Source organism: Anopheles merus, unplaced genomic scaffold, assembly GCF_017562075.2.
Source record: "Anopheles merus strain MAF unplaced genomic scaffold, AmerM5.1 LNR4000082, whole genome shotgun sequence".
Taxonomy (NCBI): domain Eukaryota; kingdom Metazoa; phylum Arthropoda; class Insecta; order Diptera; family Culicidae; genus Anopheles; species Anopheles merus.
Window position 1 is genome coordinate 2519 of NW_024427662.1, and position 21411 is coordinate 23929.

Sequence of the window (21411 nt, forward strand, 5' to 3'; positions counted from 1 at the left end):
TTCTGCTTATCTGCTCACCCACTTGGCAGTTGGATTTGTCTTTCTCTGTATCTCTCTCTCTCTCTCTCTCTCTCTCTCTCTCTCTCTCTCTCTCTCTCTATCTATATCTCTCTATATATCTCTCTTTCTCCTATCTCGCTCTCCCTCCCTCTCTCTCTTTACTACCTCACTCAACTGTAAAGTGAACCGTGCAAACGGTTCACGGCAACTAGATTGATATCGGGATGGAATGGGGTTGTTGTATCGATTGCAAAAAATAGACAAGAAGCCGCGTGCGTCGCGTCTGTCACACACACCACGTGTTCACAAATTTCCTGTCACCGGTTCAGTTTGACAACATACTCACAGTGCACCAGACGGACACACATACATATTTGCGAGAAGAAGGTGCATAGTAAGATGGGATGAAAATCTCATTTCATCACCCGGATCACATCAACCGTAGAAAGGTGTGCAGGGACGTTCTAGGGCGAGGAAAACGAGGTGGGGTGCGAACCAAGCACAGGCAGAGGTTGTGTGTATGTACACCTGTTTTTCTTTGGGGTGTGGAATTTTCCGAATTTCTTCCCTTCGAAAACGATCGAATGGACGACAACCCGACAACGCCGTTCCCGGTATCGGTGAAACCCGACCGGTAGCATGGTATGAACCCTTCCCGTTGTCCACCGTTTCGTAACTGCTGCCAGCCGTTCGCCATTGCCTGGAGCTCCACTTCCTCCTAACGGTATCATCGGACGTAAAATACCGCGGGTCTATCAGTTGATGAGTGGATTATTTTTAACCAGCTTCACGCAACGGCTCGACACACACTCTTGGGATGGGAGAAATGAGACGGAAAGAAAGAAAGTGGCAGGTTGGATCTAGAGGGGAAGGTGTACAGGAAAGTCACCCATGCATGCTAGTGGTGCGGCTAGAGGCGGCTATGGAAAGAGTTTTATTTAGTGCTAAAAATAAAGGCTAATGGGGGTTTGATCTTTTATAGGCAGTTCTCTTCTGTACTGCAGTGCGTTCGCGTGCTCGTACCGCGTACTGTGTGCGCTCTGTACCTTTCTATTTGTTTGGTCTAATCCAAGACAATAACCGCTCACGACCATTCACAACATGACCAAACAATAGACTGCTTTCGGTGTGTGAAATACTTGATCGAAATAAAATAGCTCAGTAATAAGGTTTTTTTTTACTATTTTCATAATTTATTAATGAATACTAATACCTTTCACGGAATCCCTCGTCGGCACGAACCGTAAAATGACACAATGCATGCACGTCATTGATCTCGCGTTCATGTTAGTAGCAAACGTTCGATCGATATTTCGATCGATGACGAAACCATCTGCTGTATTAGTAATTCTAGCGAGGGAATCCCTTTCGCAAGCTTAGCACTTTTAAGCTTCTTCTCGCAAAGTTCACTCGTTTAAGCCCAGTCCCTACCATCAAATTGAGGGCACAGAAGGTTAAATTACCAACGATTTTGTCGCTATTTGCCTGAACCGCGCACAATCCCCGCTTAGTGCCATCGCTTCGTTAGGGACGCAATTACAGATTGCGGTCAAGATGAGCTACCAAGATTTGAGGAATTGGAACCGATGGTGGAGGATTGTGACGGAGGGAAAAGGATAACAAGAGCGGATGATGTCTGATGCTCGTGGTGCCTGTTTTACCAGCAGGAGATCCGCTTCAATCCGCTCAAGCACCACGCGCATGGAAAAGCTGTCGCTCATTTGCATGGGATCCCACTGGCCCTTACGTTGCCTTGCCTCGATAAGATAAGACATTGACTTTCATTGATTTATGCCACCCGCGCGGACCATTGCGGCATTGTGCGGCACGGGCGACCACTACCCCGTAGGGTGTAGAGATGATCGAAGCGATAAATATGCTAATATCACTACTTTCCGACACTTACTTATCACTGGATGTGTCGATTTTTATTTTATTTATGGTTGTGCTTGCTGTTTGAAATGCGAAATACTGAAAGTGCGTTGGCTTGAGACTTGGTTTAAATTTGCGGTAAAATGGAAAAATTATGAACTACACATAAAAGATTATAAAAGTTATAGTTACTATGCTTGCACTGGTACCGTGAATGGATGGTGTAATATATCATTGCCGAATTCCAATGACTTTGTTGGAGAAGAACGTTTATTTTCTATACAATATTTATCGTACCTCGGTGATTTACTTTCCTTTTACCAAAAAAGTACATATTAACAGAGTTCCCATGGTCCCATGGTAACTCGCACGACTTGACAACATGCCCGTCTTGAGTTCAAGTCTAGAATGGACCTTCCCCTCGTAGCAAGGACCGCGAAGGTTACACTAAAGAGAAGAACAAGATTAACTAGTAAACGATAGACGATATGTATTAAAAATTATCAACTAGCAGTTCCGTCAGTCCTATCTCTAAAAATACAACATTACAATAAAAGAGATTTCGACGAAATTAGATTGAGTAAAGATGCAAAATAGTTAATCACACGTGGGATTTGTATGATCGGCTGGTGCTTTCTGTGGAATCGGTAAAAAGGATTTCTTTTGAAGATGATGAAACATCTTAAAAATCAACCCTCCCATTCTGACATGAAGATAAATTGTCCCTTTCTCTGTCCGACGTCCCTAGTAGAGTGACAGATGGCAACAGGGAAGAAATCCTCTCGATCTAAAACGTAGACCAACCGGTTCCAATGCCGACGGAAAACCGACTTTTGATGAGGGACAACACTAATCAAAAGGTCGTCCTGGTGTCATTTAACGTCTCCCTTCATTCTCTGTCTCCCTCAACCGCACCGAGTGGAAAGCAAAACTAGTGAATGCTTTCAGATGGATTTTTTTGTCCCCTGGGAAACAAAAGATCCTCAACCTAACAGCAAACTAATTTGCTTCGGAATCTTGCTCTTGTCGCTGTTTCAGTTCCGTCCCAGTATTGGGCCCTCCCACCCTTATCCCTCCCGTCCCGTTCAAGGGACAGCACAGATTATCATAATAATGATGGGTGGTTTTCTCGGAATGGATTTGCGGGCATTGGGCAAAGCGAAAATCAAATGCGACCATCCCATATACTTCCGACGAGCGCTCTAACGATGACACCCTTGACGGGGCGGATTTTTGCAGAGACATCGGTGCTGATGGACGGACCGTGGTCCGAAGAGTCTCGCTGGAAGTGAACTAACGAAGATGTTGTTGACAAACTCGTTCAGATTGTCCCCATCATATCGGCAGAGGAACGACAGTGGTGGTGACGGGGAGGGGGGGTCCAATAGATTTTCGTAATGATTTTCGGCCCACCGAAGAAAGTGTTACGTATCAAAGGCAAAAGACGGTGTGTTATGAACTATTCATCCACAAGAGCTTAGTAAGAGCCTTAAGTCAAAACGGAAATGTTTCTATTTGCCTTGGGCACGATATTCAATCGAAGGGAAGGAAAACAGATAAAACAAAAAAGAAGTTTTTTATGTTTACGGAACGACCAGAATCAGTTACGGTGATATAGTTGTGAACGACCTTTCATAGCATCGCTCAGGAACGTATCCTGTTCTGTGAAAAGCTGTAAATTGGAATGTCTGATGGATGTTGTAGGCTTTCGTGGAAACCACAGAGAAATAGACACAACGTTTTCCAATCGATCAATGGTAAATGAAGCAAATGCCCTTATTGGTGTAATTCAATCTCATTTGTATCCTGGGAAATGTTTTATTCCGAGGAATTATTCGTCATAGATTATTATAGAACTGCAATTATGACTTGCTCGTAATTCGTTCGTTGATTTCACAAGCCGCACATGTTTACTACTGTGGCGATTTGAACGTTTACGTTGACCTCGTTTTGAACTGTCCAGTACCAGCGCAGTATAGTAATAATCGTAATCATGATCGTCATTATTGTTCGCTTCTAGCACACAGCCAACGGATCGACCATTTACTCAGCTTGCACATCGGACAAATCGAATATATTTCCATCTCTGTCGGCAGTAGCGCCATAAACGTCTGTAATGATATTTACGATTGCAGCAAACTTTTATGCACCTTCCGATGCAGCTGGAGATGTGTGTTCAGTATCATTGACCGGGTGCCAAAAGTCATTACTTGTATTCGCAATCAAATTGAACTCCCGTAAGCGTAAGTTACTATTCGAGCGTTGGACTCATTCGATCGATCGTACAATCCATGTTCGGAAAGTATTAACATTAGTTAAAGTAAACTGATCAAACATGATGAGTTAGAATATCTTTCAATGTCATTTGTCAAATTGTTTTGCTATAAATCAAAACTCTCTAGTTTTTTTTTATCCTGTTATACTTTGAATGACGATTACTTTAAAGATAATTGAAAATGTTCGAACTGATAGTGGTTGAAAATACTTTCTTTTCTTTTCTCTTGTAAATTTAACAGCCTAAACGGTTGTTTTTACGCAAAACTGATGATGTAATACATATATAGATGTATATGACCCGCAAACATACAATAATCTTGATTCAAGTTAATACCATTGATAAATTAATCAATCAAACGTTTTATCTGGCAATACTTATAACGATCATTTCCATCAGTTTAAAAATATTAAATTTAATTTTGTTTTATTACTTTTGTTTTGGAAATATTAACACAAAACACGTCACATGCCTTGATTTGGAAAGTATTCTACAACATTTTTCATTTTAAACTGACATTTTAAAATGCACTTCTACTTTGAGGCCCATTTCAAAGCATTCTGTCAAAACAATCAATAAATCAATCATGACCACACCCCACCGTCTACTGGAGCTTTAAACAAATGGCATGTGTAGATTGGACGCGGCTCGTTCAAGTCGCTTCGCGCCAGTGCCAATGCACGGGGTTTGCCCTTTGCCTCGCAGACCCGCAGATTGTCATAATCCATCATCGTAAAAATATTGTGTAATAAACATAACCTGCTGCCACTTAATGGCCTACCGTTTCTTGCTATCTTTGTTTTGTTTTTCGCTTTTGGCTTGGTCAGGCACGAAAACACTCCGGCACAGTGCAAACGTACTAACAAAACGGTCAATCGTTTCCAGCTACTGGTCCCGTGTCCTGTTCAATTTGACGTTCGCAATCATCGATGGATAGATGTTGGCGTCTCGGACTACCACGACCACTACCGGACCGGGCAGGGACACATCGGTCACGACATCTTTGCCAGACTGCAGTGTTGGTTTTGCCTTTTGCTTCTCCACTTCTACAAATTGTGCCCTGGCTAAATCTAGACCGCGTAGTTTTTATAACCTGTGGTCGCTACGTTCGCCCCATCATCGAAACGACTTGTTTAACGAAGGGGAAAAAGCTGTTCGATCAACTGATAAGCGATAGTGCCGTTTGTTTGACAAGAAAAAACTACTGTCGTCAGTTTTTGCTCCAGTTCACGTTGAGTCTTTTTTTTAGGTATTCTTATAGTGACCTAACGAGCTTCAGTTAGCCAGTAAAGGTGTGCGTTCCGTGTCTACCTTGTCTTTGATAGAGAGAATAGTTTATCATAATTTTCCAATATTTCTTATGACTGATTCTTTTCCTTGTTTGCTCTAATTACGTCACTATAAATGGGATGATAATGGGGAGGTGTATGTTTTGCTGAATATTTGACATTGGATTATGTAATATTTTGTGTATCAGGAGGACAACAACTATAACCAGCTCATTGGAAGGATATACTGAATACATTCATGCAATACATATATATACACTTATTTATTTATTAATTTAGTAATTTATGTATCCCCGACGGACATGTATATCTACAAATAATGTTTTTTTTATTTATCTATTTTATTATCCAAGCGATTCATATCCAGGCGTCTCCATCACCAGGCGTCTCCACCATAAAAAATTAAAAATCGTTAAAAATATTATATAAATATTGTCGAATAAATGACAATACGGCCGAAGCCGTAATAATGTCAATTTAAATAAAAATAATAAGGATATTTATTATTTATTATTTTATTTTTTTATTTTTAACTAGGCATTATCTTTATATTGGCAGCTTCGGTGTTTTGTTATCATCCAAACACAACACTTTCAACATAATTAATCCTCCTGCCATTGAATTAAATTGCGTGATAAGACTAACTCTCAGCCGAAACTGTATTAACTTACACTAACTAAGGGTCACACCGCTGTGCCACTCATAAAGTATCTCATTCACTTAATCAATAACTTTGTGACATTGCAGCAAACCATCTGCTCCAGGCACACGGAGCCATTTTCCCATATTGTTTCCCCTTCGTGCAAGCACTGAGCAAAACTTTTTTCCCGTGGAACGGAAAAATTCTTTGAAAGTAAAACATTGCAGCAGCCTCACAGAGTCCACAGTTGAAGTGCAACGCGCTTGCAGCGGTAAAAAAGTAGAATGAAACTGTTTGCTTCTTGCGCTGTGCCGCAATCGTTGTTAGGGCAAAAGTTTCGTTTTGTGTTGTATCTTTTTTTATTTGTGCCTCACTCTTTCGGTGTCATGATCTTCCCCACAGTGGATCCAATAAACTTTAGATTAATACCATTAGCGAAGGTCAGTTCCGAGGAAAAAGTTTGACGGAGATGATAGACAAGGGACGAACTAAGGAATAGGTCATACCCGCTGCGCAAGAAGAAAATAAGATGAACTTCAACAACTACAAGTGCGCACCATGGTGATAGCTGGTTAGATTTGTTGTTGTTGAGTTCTTACGCTGATTGTAAAATACAGGGCTTACTAGTAGGAGATTTTTGTAATGATATCACCTGGTTAACACATGTGTAGCTAATAACACTATTGCGCTATAATACGATTATTTTAATCGACTATCAAAGAGCGAAAAATGGTTTTAGTATTGTTTGCCATGTTCGTGAATAGATGGACAAAATTGAAAACTGCCCCATTATGTGAAGTAATTAAACGTTTCATCAGCCGATCTAAATTACGATCTGTGATGTTGGGCCAATTTACACCTACGAATGGATACTTTATGACCAACGATGGATGAACCTTTCCGATAAACGGTTTTGATAAAAACTGTAACAAAAAGCTTTCATTCTAACGACCCGCTTCCTATAGATGGTTAATTAAATTTAAGCTTTCGCCCTTACGTCATTCACTGTAATAGCGTGTACGGCAAAATGAGCATTGGATTTATGTCACGCTTGATCGAATCAAATTTTATGATAAAGCCTTTTTAATCGTACTCAATTGTATTTTCAGCATGGAAATAGGTTTGTTGAATTTTAATACTTGACTATATCCACATCGAATGCATTTGATAGAATGGAGGACTTGTGTGTTATCTTTTCGGAACAGATTTATTTATTTTAAAAACCTTGTTTCATACAATAAGTATAGAAAGATACAATCAGTATAAAAGAACGCTTCTAAAAATACTCTAAATCTATTATCTATAATATAACACAAAACAAGATGTATCAAGAAAAACCATTCCCTAAAACATACGTAAATTTGTTAGTCTGTGAGCCACATAGTGCATTAACATTCACGCTGTGTACGAGTAGTGATTTGCCTTGAAAAATACAAATCACCTTATTACAGCACAAAAGTGCACACAAAGGCACTGTCCAGACGATCCGGCCAAATCACTACAACAAACCATCGAGACCGAGTTCGTTACGATGGGTCCCGAGGCAGCGTCCCCAGTTTGACCTTGTTTTAACCATCCTAGCCTTACCATACCACCACCATTCCCCCACCCCCCTTTCCGGAGAAGGCAACAAAGGCGAAAGCGCACAACCGTCCTCATTCTCATTATCAATGTCTTTATCGTCCAACGCTGGGGAAAGTGCTTCATTTGCGCGGCACTGCTCGACCCCATCTGGGTGCACCATGCTCGAGGGGCGTTGGTTAACCATCCCACAACATTTCCCCCGGACGGCAACCGAAATGGTACCCAACCACACCCCTTTCGGCTGTGTGGCAGATAATGACCGAACCGATTTAACCTCCAGCATCTTGCTACTGTCGAAGTTGCTTTCACTTGTCCTCGTTGTGATGCGCTTTTTGCTACCGTTTGCTCCTATCAGCTGATCCTTTCGCGCAATGTATTTGCCTCGATGAATCGAATGGGATGGTACGAACGAAAATGGCTAGATTTAGATGTGCGTTTCGTTTTCTTCTTGAACACTATCGTCGAAATGAAAGTGGCATCGGCAATATTCAAACCAAACCAAGCGTTATGAAGCATTATACCTTTCGATTCAGCGCGCTTCTGGATTGTGTTGCTTTTTTTTCTTTTAACAGAGAACAGACCCCAAACCAAACCAACAGACACACACTGCAGTCTCAGCTCATGAAGGCTCAAAGTCACTTCCACCTCACTTTTCCTACCGACAAGACACTTACGAGCGTTAGCAAGATCATGAAAATGTGGAAATGTGAAAAGTTGTTCAATATTGCAAAGCGCGCCAACAATCCGGCAACACATCGCCGATTGCAGATCCGTCTGCTAATTGTTACACGAAACTTAAGCTTCCTCGCCGCGATTCCGACCCTTGCTTTCCACCCCCTCGGTCCGGGCATCCGGGCGACCGTCCGATGTGAAATAAAGACGTCCGGCATTAAGACGATGCCACACAGTGCTTTGATATTCTACCCCGACCAACATCGCCTTCGCCTGTGTACGCGGGCACGTGAAAAGGGTTTGTGGTTTTACTCTTCCTGAGACAGAGGGGCAAGCGCTTTGTGGAAGAGGGTCACAGCGGCAGTTGCAGGGGAAGATGAAATATCCTTTTAAAGTCCGCCACCGTTATCTCTCGCACGGATGCGATTAGTATCCCATTTCCGTTTCAACGAGTGTGGCACAATCTCGTTTTTGGACCCTTTTTCGCTCGGTGCAAAAATACCTGCCATTTTGAAGGAGCCAAAATCTACACCATCGAGGGAAAGAACGAGACGAGAAGGGAAAAGTGTAGGAAACTCCAAGTATAGAGTCCTGCACGTTTCTGGAATCTGTAAAAGGTGCGCAAAGCTTCTGTATATATGTATGTGTATGTGTCTGGGTTTTTTTTCTCCATCCTGTTGTTTTTGGGTGTACCTTGTTAGAAGAGGTCGAAGGAAATCACCTTGTTGTTTTGTTTTATTTCACTGCTTGAAGGTTGAGGAAAATCCTTTTCGTTGCGGTGTTGTAGGAATAAACGGCTGCACAGTCGTGTACTGTTTGTACGTTGTGTGTTTCTTTTTTTACATTTACTACCTTAGCTCGTTCATCTCGTACGCACGCACATCGCCAACAAACAGCGGAAGCACACAGATACACACACAAACAAACGCACTCATACACACGCACTCGCCAGTTGTCTTGGAGTCGGGTCTGGCGGGCCCTTTTTTGGTCGATAATTGTTGAATATTTGATTAGATTATTTTATTCACCTTCACACTATCCTTCGCACAATGGCGCCCCTTCCCGGACTATACAGCGGGTAACAGGGTGTGGCAGGTCGTTCACACACTCCAGTTACCTTCACCGCACCAGACCGTTACACTAATTACACTGCTGGAGAAAAATCACAAGTGAAACAATTTCTTCTCTCCCCAAACTCTTCTACCGCACAGAGATCAACGGTTGATGAGCAGTGAATAATCTTCACCCGGAACAGCGAACACGATACACGATTTTTATGCACGCCGTGCAACAACACACCGCTGTGCTAAACTCACATAAGCTCTCACATGGCGTCGCACAGTGTTGCCGATTCCCCGTGCGCACTTAAATGGAAATTCCAAACCAACCATCCAATCAACCCCCTTTTATCGTTTCGTCGCCCAGTTGATCTCGCTGGATTGTTTCACAAACACCTCACCGACCTTTCTACTGGAATTTTCTATTTCGTAATACACACAAACACACACACGCGCGCGCGATACTTGTTTTGGATTATCCGCTGTATTTCACTTTACTCTCATAATTAAAGGATGCAGCCATTTTTGCGTGAACGCGATCGATCCTCGTTTCATCTCAATGTGCGTATGTGTGTGGCAGCGCAATCAGCGTATCAGCTGGTAGCAACACACTTCACTCCCGCACATACACACACACATTACACACAAACACTTTATCACATACCCACGCAGGCTGTTTTCATTCCCATTCACTTCACACCTTTTCTCCGCTTGTACTGCGTTCTTTTGCTTTGCGAAACACAGGCTTCCAGAATTACAACGTTTACACCTCAATCACTTGGCCGCGGTCCGAGAGTTGTCCGCCGACGTTATGTATGCACCTATGCATACGCCGTGTTGTGTTTGTGTGTGCGTGCGTGTGTAGATTTTCTTTTTGTCAGTAACTCGTCCTTTTTCACGTCCGCTCGACCGCTCGACGACGAACCGCAGCTGAACGTCACTGAAATCGAACTGAAGACGGTATGCGCCCGAAACGGTTTGGTTCGCGTGCCACGCCGTACGGCGCGGCGCCAGTTCGTTTGCAGAGCGAAATTCGGACCGATTGGGCCGTTTGCTCCCGAGCGGCGGTTGTTTCTCCCGCGCTTACACTCTGGCAAACGATGGCGAGTGTGTGTGTGTGCACACGAGAGTAAATAGTGTGAACCGCAGCAAAGGCATGCCAATGTTCAGTGCCGTATGAGATGCTGAGAGCATGGGAGGGAATAATCGATCTGCTCACTGTTTCTGCTCACCGTTTCTGCTCACCAGTACTCTTGCTTGCGTTCCGACGAACTGCTCGAAAGTGTTTCATCACACACCATAAGGAACTGCTCGAAACGCAAGGATATACCGGTATTTGCTTTGGGTCGGACATGGACGGATTTCACAACTACACCCAAATCCAAACAGATGGACGGACAGTTGGTATGTGAATATGAGAGTTCTATTCTCACCGCCTCAAATCCCCCTTCTTCTACTACCTCCTATGTTCTTGTCGCTCTGCTGAGAAACGGACGAAGCGTGAGACGCTGTCCCCTTCGCACCCGCGACGTCTCCCGTCTCGGTTGATTCTAAAGGACTGCTGCCGAATTTTACACGCGTTTGTTTCTCCGCCCGCTGAAGTGGGTTGGCCACTTGAGGTTAAGTGCCGTTGTCAGATTGCTTTCAAAACAATTGTTTGGAAAGTGCTGGGAGGAAAATTGTCCATGCGTACCCTCGCGCTCTCCCGCCCACATTACCCGTCTGCGCTCTTTCGCAGATACGTAGCGCAATTTTTCTCTCCTTACCTCGGCACAAGAAAGGGCACCAGCACTTGTTTAAAGCACAATGGCAGGCATTCTTTCCGGCAGAATAACTCAAACAGACGAAATTGTTTTTTAGGTATGGTAGAATACACGAGCCAACACACAAAACACACACAGACACTTACACAGCCAAACGTTTTAAATTCAGAAGCTCAAGAAAACATTTTTGCCCCAAAGCACACTTAGCGAACGGTTTGTTACCTTCGTTGTTTTGGAAGCTGAACCCTTAGATAAGTAGGCTATATTTAGATGCTTGTCTCGGGCAGACAAACAAACACAGAAACACACGCGTACTTTGCAGCGTACACACGTGTGCGAAATGCATCTGGTATCGGTGTTGGTCGAGGATGGGAAGATTTTCGGCATTGTTTTCGCGGAAAAAGTTAACCTCCGCCAAAACACGCCTACTCGTGGATCAGCTTAAAACGTCCTGTGGAGTATTTTTGGACCCAACGATTCGCTCGCCCAACATCCAAGAAGCGAGAGCGTTGAAGGTAGGGCGACAGAAACCAGAAAGCAACCGCTTTTTTATTTCCTCATGCATCCTCTTGCATCTCTTTCTCCAACGACAGATCCTACGGCAAATCGTCACCCGGTCTCAGCGCCACATCGTCCAGTACATACCAGAACGGGATGCCATTCTCGAGTGCTCGCTCATTTTGGTGCAGAACTATGTGGCCCATCTGCGGTTACGACCGAGCCCGTTGAAACGGTTCCGCCAGGAGCCATTTGCTGACGCGAAGGTGCTCTTCCAGGCGGCCATCGATCTGCTCGTGCCGGAGATGCTGGACGAGGTGATCGACACGACGCTGAAGTTTCTGCAGACGGAAAACCTCTGGCAGGTGGAGTTTATCTGCGTAGAGATATTGATGTTCGTGCTCGAGTGTCGTTCGCCATCGGCCCCGCTGCTGTCGAAGCTGATCGATCGGATCGAACGCTTCCTGGCGCTCTCGGACATCGGCCAGGTACGGCACATGCTGTCCGTGCTGCAGATCGTGATCGTGTCGCAACGCTGGGATCTGATGGAATACTCCGAGCTGGCCAAGCTGGTGCGCTTCTACCACAGCAGCGTCATGATCGGTACCAGCCGCAACCAGATCTACGAGCTACGGCGTGGTTTCGAGAAGTGTTTGAAGAACCTCATACCCCGCCTCTCCATTGGCGATTTGTACTCATTCTTCGTCATGATGCTGCCGCTCGTCTTCGACACCGACATGTCAGACGAGGCTCGGATCGAGTTTGGTTCCACGGTGGAGCATGCCGCCTCCACGATGACTGTGTACGACCCGCGCAATCGAATGCATACGGCCCAGGTGAGCACGTTCATCGTGGAGTACCTGCTACGGTGCATCGCTTCCGAAGACCCGACACGCTCCATTCTGGCCTGCAAGGTGCTGACGAAGCTGCTCGAACGGGGACAGCACAACCCGAACCAGTTCCAGTCGCCCACCATTTTTCACATGGATACGTACTACGAAATTGTGCTGGCGACCGATTTCGCCCCGCTGCAGGAGCTGCTCGTCGAGCAACGCGTCCATCTGGAGCAAGCCCTGCTGCAGGCGATAGAGCGCCACAGCCAACGGAAGATGAACGTGGAGGTGTTCTACCAGCTGCTCTGCACGCTGCTCGTCGAGGCACCGAGTGGATTCACTGCGTCCGCTATCAGCTGTTTGCTGCTGAAGGTTCAGAAAATGTTTCTCAACTATCCTACCGATCCCGATTCGTCGATGCTCGCTGATCAGCAGCAGCAACAGCACAACAATCGAATTCACGCCACGATAATGGCGGTGATGACACTGATCAATTGGATCCATCGGTCGGGATCGATGAACGCGTACATTACGCAGGTCCTACACAATCGTTTCGACCACGCTCCAAGTCTTAATCCGCCGCTACGGGAGCGCTATCGATACGCGCCGCACCACGTGTCCTGGTACGAGCGTAGGCTCTTCTTTGACTCGCTCGAGATTCGGTACTGTCTGTGGAAGTGTTTCCGCATCTCGGAGGAGAAAATACCGAAGCCGGCTCGGATGCGCACTCGGTCGTACAATGATCCACGACGACGGCTGGACGGTGGAACACTGAATGTGTTTGCTGGCATGTGAAGAATGTAATGTTTGTGACAAAATCATGTACAAAAAATAGCAAATTCACTGTTACAAATTCCTATACAAATATGTTTGCATACCTTACCTTAATACACATTTATCTATGAAACAGAGTAAAATAGCGAATGATAAACCAAAAGCTCATAATACCTCTAGTACACGATGCAGGCCACAATGTGGTACACACTGCACAGTCCCATTGTTGGTAGTGCACAACATGTGCCGTAAAGTAACCGCACAGGAATCGGCAAAAAGCGGTAGCGATCCGAATAAACAACAACCACCAACAGAGCACCATCGTTAAGCCGGTTGTGTTATGTTGGGGCAAGCGCAACCCTTGTCACACCGGACAAATGAAGCGAAGCTTGTGAAAAGATTAAAAATCCCATCAATTCCAGCCAGCTCTGGGCACGAAAATTGTAAAGCCCCGCGGAACTTCAGCCGATTGGGACGCACGAAACAGCACAAAACAATACGCCCGAAACGACGACATGGAAAATGGGCCCACCCGATGATTCCAGTGATCCAGATCAAACCCGAAGCGTTTGTCCATCCCGAACGGTGCAGTGCCGATAATTGAATCGAACGAACTCGACCAAATCCCAGCTGCACGTTACACGATGCGCTGCTTTAAAGGTGTAGTTTCAGTTTTAATAATTTAAAGTAATATCTCGGTAGTGGCGGCCGCCGGTTCTGCCCGTTTCTGCTCGCTACGAGCAATCGACACATCGGATGGAGTGTGTTAATAATTCACAGTAATGCGATCTGATATGATGTTACGGCCGAACCGGGCTCCCGCTCGAACCGTTGATCGATGATTGATTGTCGAAGGAAGGAGGCATTTTCACCCCACCAAAGGAAAACTATCCGGCGATACTGGCTGCACTGCGATCTGATTGCTCGCTGTTGGAACGTAACGAATTACAAAAGTTTTCCCCGGCTGGGAATGCAACCGTCTACGAACCGTCACGCCGTGCCATACAGCAAAACAGTGATGCTTCATCCGTGCAAAAGAAGCGACCCGGACAGGGAGAGGAAAGAGCGGAGCGAACAGAGTGAGCATAAGATGCTACGAAGAATAAATGTGAAAGCTGGTGGCTAGTAACCGTCTGCAATAGGGAATCGTCTTCCCGGCACTCAAAACGTTGCCAACGGTAAAGACGCACATGGGTTGGCAATGGAAACCTCCGAATGCGACCGGTCGGTGCGCACTGCAATGAGCATAAATCAATCAGTGTATGAATATTTTAGTACAAATTCATCGGCCCGGGCGGTTTGCGGTTGTCGTGTCGTGCAAGGCCCAGGTGCTCGGTACTGTTGTACTGTTTGTTCTGCCTTTCGTTAGGATGCCCCGGCACTCATTGCCAATGGCCTCGTTCCGCGTTGAAAGCGAACCAGTTGCCGGCGTTCAATGCTGGCGTTCGTTTCTAGCGGTCCTGTGTTAGTAAAACGATATTGTTATTGAAGCGTTATTAAGAACAAATTGGCAGTTACTAACTCACTGTACTGCATTGCTGATGAGATTGGCTGTAGTTGAAGGAAAACATCTTAAAGGTTTTACTGCACGCTCTGCAGCATTGCTAGTGAAGGGCTTCGATTTCTTTTTCTAGTGAAATGTTAGACTATGATTATGTGATGGAAAAGTAAAACCTAACAAAAAACGTAAAATCTTTTTTTTTGTGAAACGCCACGGCAAGGCTTAAAAGAGCAGGACGTTACAACCATTATGAAATTGTAGTGAACAGTTTTGCTTTACAGCTCGTTAAAACTATCCCCTTGGTGCTGCCGGAGCCTTCGGCGGTGAAATAGCATCCCGTCCAATAGACTAGTGGGAGTCGTGGAATCGACGTTTCGGTATTGATTTTCCAATCAGCCAGCCGGTGCGGAGCACTCATGCAAGTATAGTTTGCACTCACCATACGCAACTCGATCACATTTCCCATGCCTTCGCTAACAGCGTACCTACGTGGGAGGAGCGACAACGATTGATAGCAATCGACCATCAACTGACTTTTCAAAGCGGTGATCAATTGAAAGTCAACTATCATGCGTGAATGTGCGCGTGTGCTGCTATCGAGCTACAGCGCTTTTCGAGTGTGTGTTACATAATGCCCGTCCCGGCAATGTTAACTTTGAGTAGCATTTTAAATATGGGTTACGATTTTTACAGCGCTTCTTGCTCACTATTTCTGGAAATTATGATGCAGAAATATAATAAAAGCATTCACATTGGCCATTTGATTATTAATAGGAAAAAACAACTAGATTATTTTATTATGAGAGTCATCTAGCTTATTCTTCTTTTTCTTCTACATTACAAAATACAATTAGCAATATATATCTATCCATACATAGAAAAAATGTGTTCATACCCAGTGATATTTTAAGTTAACTTTTCTGGGCAGATTTTAATCTATGACCACATGAAGCAGTTGTCATTCATTCAGTAGTCATCCAGTAGTCAAACAATACCTTTTTGATGGTCGTTTCCAGCGTCATCTGTCATAGTGTCATCAAATTATTTCTTTCGTATCTGCATTATGTTACCTATTATTGTTAGGGATTCGGTATTTTCGACGTATTTTGTACAATCATTAATCATAGTGTCAACACATGATTCACGCTAACGCAGCCAAAAAACTGCACTGCGATGTATGTACCTGCATTCCTGGTAGTCATCTGCTAGACGGGTGGTGTGTACGACCGTAAGGGTGGCGAAAACAAGTATTAATAAAATCACGACGATGCTAATTAAATCGTTAGCTCCGTCAAACACAAAGCAGATGATCGTCTGATTCGCCGTCACGAAGCCATCGTAGGTCGGCGTTGGTTCACTGACGCATTTCCCACTCGGTCCAATCCCTACCCGACTACCGTTCGTTGCATCAGTTGTGTTTCCCCACTTCGAGCAATCTCACACATAATCGGTAGCATTGTGCTAGCAATGACAGGATTAAGGGACTTTCGAAATTTTAGGTTATAAATAAGAACTCGTAAATGAGCGAATGAGGCTGACGCGTTGATAAAAAAGGGATGCCACTTATAAGGGTACGGGGTACGCGTATGTGAAGTGACCTAAGAAGTATGTGAAGTGGTGGCTGTGCTGTTTGCTGTGAAGATAACAATACATATTTTAGGAAACATAATTTTCATACTAACGCGCTATCGAATCTTAGGAAAACAAAATTGTAATTCATGGAAATCTAAGAAATTACATTGTAAATGAACTCAAATGTAAGTTGTACATAAATTTGTCGTTTGAGTGGACAAAATACACGTTACTTTATACTGATTTTTATATTACATTATTTTTTTTTATTTGGCGAAACAAAATGAACTTGCCTTTTGAACTGGCCAATAACAGACACGATTGATTTAATGTATCGATCAATGAAATAATAATACATATCATTACTTTAATTGTTGTGATTGTCTGCCCCAGTCAGTTAATAAAAAGAAATTGAAAGGATACACCTTAATTGAAACATTAAACCAACAAAAACAAAAACCGCGTCTGTCGCTCAGGCTTATCAGATGCGAGCACAAGCGAGCGAACGCGCTGTGTATGTGATGGTGGTAGTAGCGCGTACGATAGGCAGATAAGTAAATTAGAATAGAGCATCCTCTATGGTTCTAAGCGCCTAGTATCCGAGCGTACTAGGTAGTGCATGCGGCAGGAATGCGGTACACTATTAAAAAGGATCGCGTTCGATCCTCGAATAAATATTTTCCCTTCGTCCTCATCAGGACATTTTTCGACTAAGGCCAGGAATTTCCTAATAAAAACCTAGTATGCACTACACAGAATTAGAAACATAATTTAGCGTTAGAGATAGGTGTCCAGGGCGCGGTAGTAGAGGATCGCGTTCGATCCTAATATATTTTTCGCCTCACCTAAGGAAGAATATTTTTCCTAGAAAAGGATGTTATCCATCGCTAGAAAAACACGCTGTAAAATCATCCCTTTCCTAACTGAAAATAAACAAAAGGAGCTAAGCAAGAGAAACGAAACGCAATATATTATTTCACTCCCGAAACGATATAATCTTCGAAAGCTTATTGATCCGCTATTGGACCCCTCCAGTGGTAATCCTCGGCGGACACCAGTAGGCAGAAAGGCGAAGTCGAATCCGATCTCTGCTCGCTCACTCTCTACTCCTTGAGCTTCTCCTCTTGAGAGTTTCTGCGGTAAAGGTTCCCCTTCCATCTGCATAGCCCCCCGAAAGCCTGGGGAAACTAGCTGGAAGGCAGTCGCTGTGAGGCGCGAACTTTTGCCAAAGGGATCTCGAAGGCGGAGTTCCTGGCGGTGTTAGTGAAGCGGGGCTTAGTTCGAATTGCTGCTCGTCTCCACGGCGGACCCAGGCACCAGCTACCTTCGCGGCTGGTCGGTGCGGCGGAGAGGTCGGGCAACATTGGTGGCTCCAGAGAGGAACTAGCATCCGTTAGTTCCCAAACGCTTAGACGACTCTAGGCGTGCGGATACGTACCGCGAATCAAGGAGGTTCGTACGAGACCCGATAGCGTGATCGGACCGGTGGAGGAATGGGAGCTGGTGGATGATCGTATCCTGAACACAGACAGTGTTACAACGGACGGCGCTGCCAGACCATCGCATTTCATCGAGAATTCCGGCAGACGACATCAGCGGTACTCGGCAACCCCGCAACGAAGCAGGTGAAATGGCTACGAAGCAAGGTACCAGCCAGACGGCCACGACGGTATCTAAAAGGGCGACCACGACGGCGCCCATAAAAACGACCACGAGGAAGGAATTTTTTGTGGACAACAAGAAAGGGGCATGTAGATTATGCCACGACCCGGACGAAGAAAAGGAACATATGGTCCAGTGTGACGACTGTGACCGGTGGTTCCACCTGGAGTGCGCGAAGCTTAGCGTACCCCCAACGCCGGATGAACCTTTTTTGTGTATCAAGTGCGTTCTACGTCCGAGCACTTCGAAAATGGAAGAACCGGCCATGGCTGGCAACAACGATCGGTCGCTTATACAGGAGCTCGTAAAAGCTCTAAAGAATGCAGCGATTGAGCCCAACCATGGTGAAAAGGCGCTTGAGGTGCTCATAAAGAGGGAGAGCATTCTCTCACTACCCAGTTTTGATGGGAAGCCTAAGGATTGGCCGCTGTTTAAAAAAACGCTGCTGGATACATCAAAACATGGAAATTTCTCGCAGCTAGAGAATTTGCACAGAATTCAGCGCTCCCTACGAGGGGAAGCGGAGAAAAGCGTGAAACCTTTGATGCTTGATCCGCAGAACGTTCCAGCAATCATCGATAGATTAGAAGAGTCCTTTGGCAGGCCAGAATTGGTGTATCGCGATCTGGTTAAAGACGTGCTGAAGGTGCGTATTGATAATACGTCCAAAATACCAGAACTTTCAGACGCCATAGACAATTTGGTAACCAACATAACGGCTCTGAATTGCACTCACTATTTGAACGATGCAAGACTCATCGATGACATTGTGGCAAAACTGCCGATGTCGTACCAGCTTCAGTGGTTCGACGTGGCAGAGTCGGAAAGAGATGCCACGATCAATGAAGTGAATGAATGGCTAAAAATCGCTGCTCGAAAGATTCGACGCGTAATAAAACCAGCGGGACGAGATCATGTTTGCATCCACGAAGGTGAGTTGGAACGCAAGCAACCTCAAGCAATCCCAAAACGAAATAACAAGTCAAAGCTGCGCTGTGTGGAATGCGCGAACGACCATTCGTTACCACAGTGTGAGACGTTCAAAGCGAAGACGATCAGCGAAAGATGGAAGACAATAGTAAGGGCTGGTCTGTGTCACGGCTGTTTACGCTTCACGAACCATAAGCTTACTGATTGCAGAATCTGGAAGGGCTGTGGTGTGAACGGGTGTACGGGACCGCACCACCCCTTAATGCATAACGAAAATAGAGCACAATCGGTAAATCAACACCACGAAGTTGTAAGGGAGCACCATCCTATCACATATAGTGAAAGCAACGCCCAAACATCATATCATCATCTGCAACATGACGAAGTTTCAAGGGCGAAACAAAAAATATATTATCAGATAGTGCCAGTTACCCTACGAAACGGGACTTTAGCCGTCAGTACATACGCATTCCTTGACCCAGGTTCCTCATTAACACTTTTAGAGGAAAATATAGCCAAAAAACTGGATCTAAAGGGAGATTGCGATCCCCTTAAACTGAAGTGGACTGGCAATATAGAAAATTGTGATTCGAAGAGTCGTAGAGTAAAGTTCAACGTAACTGGAAGCAACAACGTAGAACACTTCATAGATGATGCAAGAACGCTCATGAACTTGAACCTTCCTATGCAGACCATTAATGCAGAAAGACTTAAAAAAGAATATCCTCATCTTTCAAGCATTCCACTGAAGAGCTTTGCAGATGTGAGACCAACCTTGCTAATCGGCCTTAACCACAGCCAACTAATCCTTCCGCTTGATCGGAAAACAGGGTTAGACAACCAGCCCATCGGGATAAAGACTAAACTTGGCTGGTTAGTATTCGGAAAAGAAAACGTACTCAGTGACGATCCAGAAAGAGTAATGATCATGCAAGAAGAAGAAAGCATGAACACAATGTTAAAAAACTACTTCTCTACGGAAGATTTTGGGGTAAAGCTTGAAGCTAAACAAGTATGCAGCGAAGAACATGAAAGAGCTTGCAATATCATCAAACAAACGATGAAGTACGAGAACGGAAGGTACGAGATTGGGCTTTTATGGAGAACGAATGAAGTTCAATTCCCCGACAGCTATAGGAACGCTCTAGGCAGATTACAGAGCCTAGAAGGGCAACTGCAAAAACAACCCAAACTGAAGGAATGGGCGTTGCGCACATTCAAGGAGTATATCTCAAAGGGTTATTTGCGAAAGCTAACGGCAGCAGAACTATTGAAACCACCTACCCGAGTGTACTATTTGCCACACTTTATTGTGACAAACTCGAACAAACAAGAACCAAAACCTCGCATAGTCTTCGACGCAGCATCGAAAGTGCAGGGAATATCTCTTAATTCGCAACTGTTGGCAGGACCCGATGCAACGACATCACTCTTCGGAGTATTATTGAGATTTCGGGAAGGCAACACGGCAGTTGCTGGTGACATCAAAGAGATGTTTCACCAGGTGAAGGTGCGTTCGGAGGACCAATACGCACAAAGCATACTATGGCGAGAATGCAACGAGCAGAAAACACCAGAAATATTTGTTATGCAAGTAATGACGTTTGGCGCTACCTGTTCTCCAGCGTGTGCTCAGGCCGTAAAAAACGAAAACGCTTCTCGTCACAAGGCGTCCCACCCCTTGGCATACGACGCCATCGTGAGCCAGCACTACGTGGATGACTACATCGATAGTTTTACCTCTGACGCTATTGCCCAAGAAACAACCAATCAAGTGATTAATGTTCACGAACATGCCGGGTTTTATATCCGCAACTTCATAAGTAATTCGGATACGCTTCTACAGTCAATTCCAGCAGACAGAAGGCAGGTCGGTGAAACCATTGTTTCGTTTGAGGAAAAGAACGGACCCTATGAAAAGATTCTCGGGGTGTATTGGAACACCAAGTCAGACGTTTTCGGCTACAACCTCAACAAACTGCATGTACGAAACGATTTGCTGCGTTCACAACGAAACCCAACAAAGAGAGAAGCAGTAAGTTTGGTAATGAGCGTCTACGACCCAGCAGGCTTGATAAGCCATATCACCATTCAAGGACGAATACAGTTACGTGGAATACACATCGCAGTAAAAGATTGGGACCAGCAAATACCGTCAGACCTAGCTGACGCCTGGCGTAGTTGGTTGAAGCAGTTAAACAACATCGGTGACTTCGTCGTACCACGGTGCATCAGACCAGCAGCAGCCTTGTTTACGGAGATCCATACGTTCGTCGATGCATCTAAAGACGCCTTCGCCGCGTGCGTTTACGCAAGAAGCTATGATGGCAACATCTTCACAAATCATCTACTTGCGGCAAAGGCGCGAGTGGCACCCATTAAACAGCTGTCAATTCCTCGTCTTGAGCTACAGGCAGCGCTACTAGGAACTCGACTAGCGAAGACAGTGATAGCGGAACTTCGCATTGAGATTAACCGGTCCGTATTT

At 44.8% G+C, this 21411-nt stretch overlaps 1 protein-coding gene across 1 annotated transcript; it reads left to right on the forward strand.

Moving 5' to 3' along the window:
- Nucleotides 1-11414: 11414 nt before the first annotated feature.
- Nucleotides 11415-13395, forward strand: LOC121601387. Its single transcript, XM_041930198.1, has 2 exons — nucleotides 11415-11668; nucleotides 11747-13395. The coding sequence occupies exons 1-2, from the start codon at nucleotides 11522-11524 to the stop codon at nucleotides 13277-13279; spliced, it is 1680 nt and encodes a 559-aa protein (XP_041786132.1). The 5' UTR covers nucleotides 11415-11521; the 3' UTR covers nucleotides 13280-13395.
- Nucleotides 13396-21411: the final 8016 nt, after the last annotated feature.